Source organism: Asparagus officinalis, chromosome 8 (assembly GCF_001876935.1).
Source record: "Asparagus officinalis chromosome 8, Aspof.V1, whole genome shotgun sequence".
Lineage (NCBI taxonomy): Eukaryota > Viridiplantae > Streptophyta > Magnoliopsida > Asparagales > Asparagaceae > Asparagus > Asparagus officinalis.
This window is the reverse complement of record NC_033801.1, coordinates 4,584,329-4,588,153: the sequence shown is the minus strand read 5'-3', so window position 1 is coordinate 4,588,153 and position 3,825 is coordinate 4,584,329. Positions and strand designations below refer to the sequence as shown.

General features: G+C 37.2%; 1 protein-coding gene across 1 annotated transcript; it reads left to right on the top strand.

Annotated features, from left to right (window-relative positions):
* On the top strand, positions 1,437-3,825 carry LOC109819592 (uncharacterized protein At3g06530-like; the record flags this gene model as incomplete). The annotated part of the gene is made up of 3 exons (XM_020385363.1): positions 1,437-1,537; positions 2,270-2,528; positions 3,589-3,825. Coding segments are annotated over 3 exons (582 nt in total), but the record flags the coding sequence as incomplete, so codon positions are not given.

The window sequence follows — 3,825 nt, the reverse complement described above, 5'->3', positions numbered from 1 at the left end:
GGGGTCGCCCTCTCACATGTGAACCACAATATAGTTTTCGCTTTTAACCCTCTCCATTTCTTTTTCTTTTCTTCTTTTCTCTTTAAAAAAAACATGTGAACCACAATATAGTTTTGAACTCCTCACAATAATGTGAAGCCCTAATGTTAAGCCCCACCACTAATCCGTCCACTATTTAGCTTTCCTATTGATCCTAAAATTCTTTCAAGCATTGAAAATTGAGTAAATCGAACTCATAAACTGATTCGGATTCTCTCCATCCTTAGTTATGGAGAATTTCTACAATCCTCCTCGTGGCGAAAGCATTTCCACTCGTTGAATTTCATGTCGATCGCCCTCAACAACGGATGGTCAAGTATCATCATTGAGTTTGACTGTTTAGCCTTGTGCTTATGCTTCGTAGTGCCATAGCTATCCTACCTCCATTTTGAGCACTCTTGAGATTGTTGGGCACTATTTAAATATTTTGTTTGCTTTTGTGTCAGTCGTGTCCAATGTCCATAGATTGGGCAATATTTGCGCTCGCAAATTAGCTCATATTGCTTACAGATATAAGTGTATCCTCTTTTTGGATTGATGTAGGAGAGTAGGACGCATAACGATCAGATTCAAGGAGAAGTGGGATTTTCACGAGCCAAATACGGATACAGATAAATTATTGACTAACCATAGAGAAACAACAATATCTCAAAATCTAGAAGATAGATTTTAACATATTATATATGAAAAGCGCCTATCACTGCTAGAATACGGGGTTTTGCCGACAGACTTATAGCGACGGAAATTTCCGTCGCTATAAGCCGTGTTATAGCGACGAAAAATTCCGTCGTTATTATTCCGTCGGAAAAATAATTTTGCCTACGGAAAATTTATTTTTAGCGACGGAATTTCCGTCGCTATTATTTTAACTTTAGCTACGGAAATTCCGTCGCTAAAAAAAAATTTAGCGACGGAATTTCCGTCGCTAAAAAACTTTTTAGTGACGGAAATTTCCGTCGCTAAAAAGGATGAGCTGGCAAAAAAATTGGGCGCGGGCGTGCCTAAAAATTTTGGGCAGCCCGCGCCCGAGAGAGGGATTTATCCCAAATCCCTCTCTCAATTCCATTTCCCCCTCTCTCTCTTCATCCCGCCCCCTCTCCCCCTTCTCGTTCTCTTCGCCGGCGCCGGACCCGCGCCGCCGCCCTACCACCGACGAGCCGCCACCTTCCCTACCGTTAAACTCATCATCATGTTTAATCACTCGGCATGTCTGCTGTAGCCTTCAATCTCTTCCCCTCTTTAGTGCGATGTTGTGTTTTTGGGATCTTTGTGTTGTATCTGAGATCCGAGCTTGATTTACCTAGGAATAACCCCTAGGACATTTTGCTACAATTGACATTCTTGAAGAGAGGTCTACTATGTAACACCGTTTCTTTTTGTTTTTGAAAGTATGACAATTTGATTGGGCAGATTCTAAACTTGAAGGAAGTGAGAGCATAAGTTTCGACAGAAAAATTACTTTCTACAAACTGGTGAATAAACTTGTAGAGAAACACCGGTAAGCCATGAAGATTCTTTGTTTTGCATTTATGTTTGATCATCTACTGATGTTGTCGGCTTACCTCTTGTCTATGATTATTGATTAACATGATTGATATTGTTCATTGGCAAAATGATATCTACCCGCTGTTAATGCAGACTGAGGCTTTTCCCTGGTTGATACAAGTGCTCATTTTTGTCATGTTAAATCTTGAAAGTAAATGTTGTTTAGTAATCAAAATTGTCTACATTTCGAGGGATAGGACAATGCTTTAAATGACAGTTCGGGACCATATTCTTGAAATTATCCATGAATTTAATTAAGGGCACCTCTTTCCCACTTAAAGCCGCTGACATCTTCTGCCCAGACATCATGGATGACCGAAAGGGATTGACCAATGCAGTATAGCTCTCCTGCCATCCAAGTATGATAGCTTACTGTAACCCATACTCCTGTTACCATATTCTAGATGATCCTATTCTGCAACCTCCATTTTTTGCACAAACCTCCTTCGAATTGTATTGCTACCATGTAAAACTATTTGTTCTGTATGCATTACCCTGTCATATATTAGTTTTCATGAAGGATATTTTTCTAACTGATATGAACATGAGATCTTAGTTTCAATAGAAGTCATTTATATGATAGCATAGTTGGTACTCAAGACAATACCGGTCCTTTTTGCTAGATTTTTCTCAATGAAAGAAGCACTTGCAGAAAATATCTAATGATGCAATTTTGATGTCATAGATCTTTGTTTGTACCTTATTTCAAGTACTTGCTTGAGGATTGCACGCGACATCTTACTGAAGATCAAGACATAGGTTTGATACCTTTGACCCAAAAGAAAAAGAAGGCCAAACATGGGAATGCATCTGCTGTTGCAAAGCCCAAAGATGTTTTATCCCATAAGCAGTGGCATTTGCGGGCTCTTGTTTTGAAGTCTTTATATCAGTGCTTCCTCTATGACACGACAGATCTGAAGTTTCTTGATGCCTCAAATTTTGAGGTTAGTTCATATATTTTGTGAACCTTAAATATGTTGTTTGATTGTTTTCTAGTATAATTTGTTTTTTTCAATTGCATCTCTAAATTCTTTGTTTTAGATTCACATAATTTGTTTTCTAGTATAAATATGTTACTGGTTAATCTTACTATTCAATATTTTTTACTTACTACTTTATTTTAGATGGTTAATGACTTGTTATATTTGTGAAGTTGAAAATTTGGTTGTGATTAATTTGTCTTGTTGGTATTTATTGGTATTTGCATAATACTTGTAATGTTTATGAATTTTTTGAATATTTATCACCTTAGTTTACTCAGACGATCGCCTTTTTTGGTGCCTCTGGCCTCAACCAATATAGGACCTAATCGCCTTGACCTCACCATGAACTATTAATTACTCAAGAGGAGATAAATATGATTTGCAACTTAAAAATATATATGCTGTCTTTTCTTCAATGTCAACTAAGCAGTAAAAGTTTCACATGCTGACACGTCAGAACTCAAAGTTGCTACCATTTTTTGGAACTTAAATAAAATTTTTTGAGTACAGATCTTTCGCATTTGTTTGGCATTGTCTTCGTTCTAAGTTGCATGTGATTTAGACTGAGTAACCACCTTTAGAAATATCTCATGAAGCTATTGTACTCCTTTTGAGTGCCTTGTTTTGATCATAATTTACAATGACTTTGATAATAATGTGATGCTACTGACTTGCCTAAATCCAGGAGTCAGTAGACTTGTACTACCTACCTGTATGTTGTTACTATCCATCAATTTATTACTTGGTAGTTTGAGACCTGTTCTATAGGTATTATGCATAGCAACATGAAATTGATGTGGTAGTCTTGATTCAATTGTCATTTAGCTACAATTATTCATGATAATTGACTCGTGATCGAACTTACACCCAGAGAAATACTAATCTTGTGCTCAGAAATAGGAAAGGAGGATAAGGAAAATAGCCCTGATATTATCCAAATTTATCTTCTTTTCATTGCGCATTTTATTTACTGAATGTTTAATTTCTTTGTTAGTTCTAAGCTGTTCATAAAATGTTGCAGGTCCTCCTGAAGCCTATTGTTTCTCAGATTGTGGTAGATCCTCCATCCTCTGCTGATGTTTTATTGGATATGCCTACTGTAGATGAAGTTGATGAAACACTGGTTTTGTGCCTTGGTCAAATGGCTGTTACAGCACATTCTGATGTCTTATGGAAGCCTTTGAACCATGAGGTCAGTATAGCACCTCGTTCACATAAATTTGTCATTGGAGTTATTGGTTAGCCACTGCATGACTGC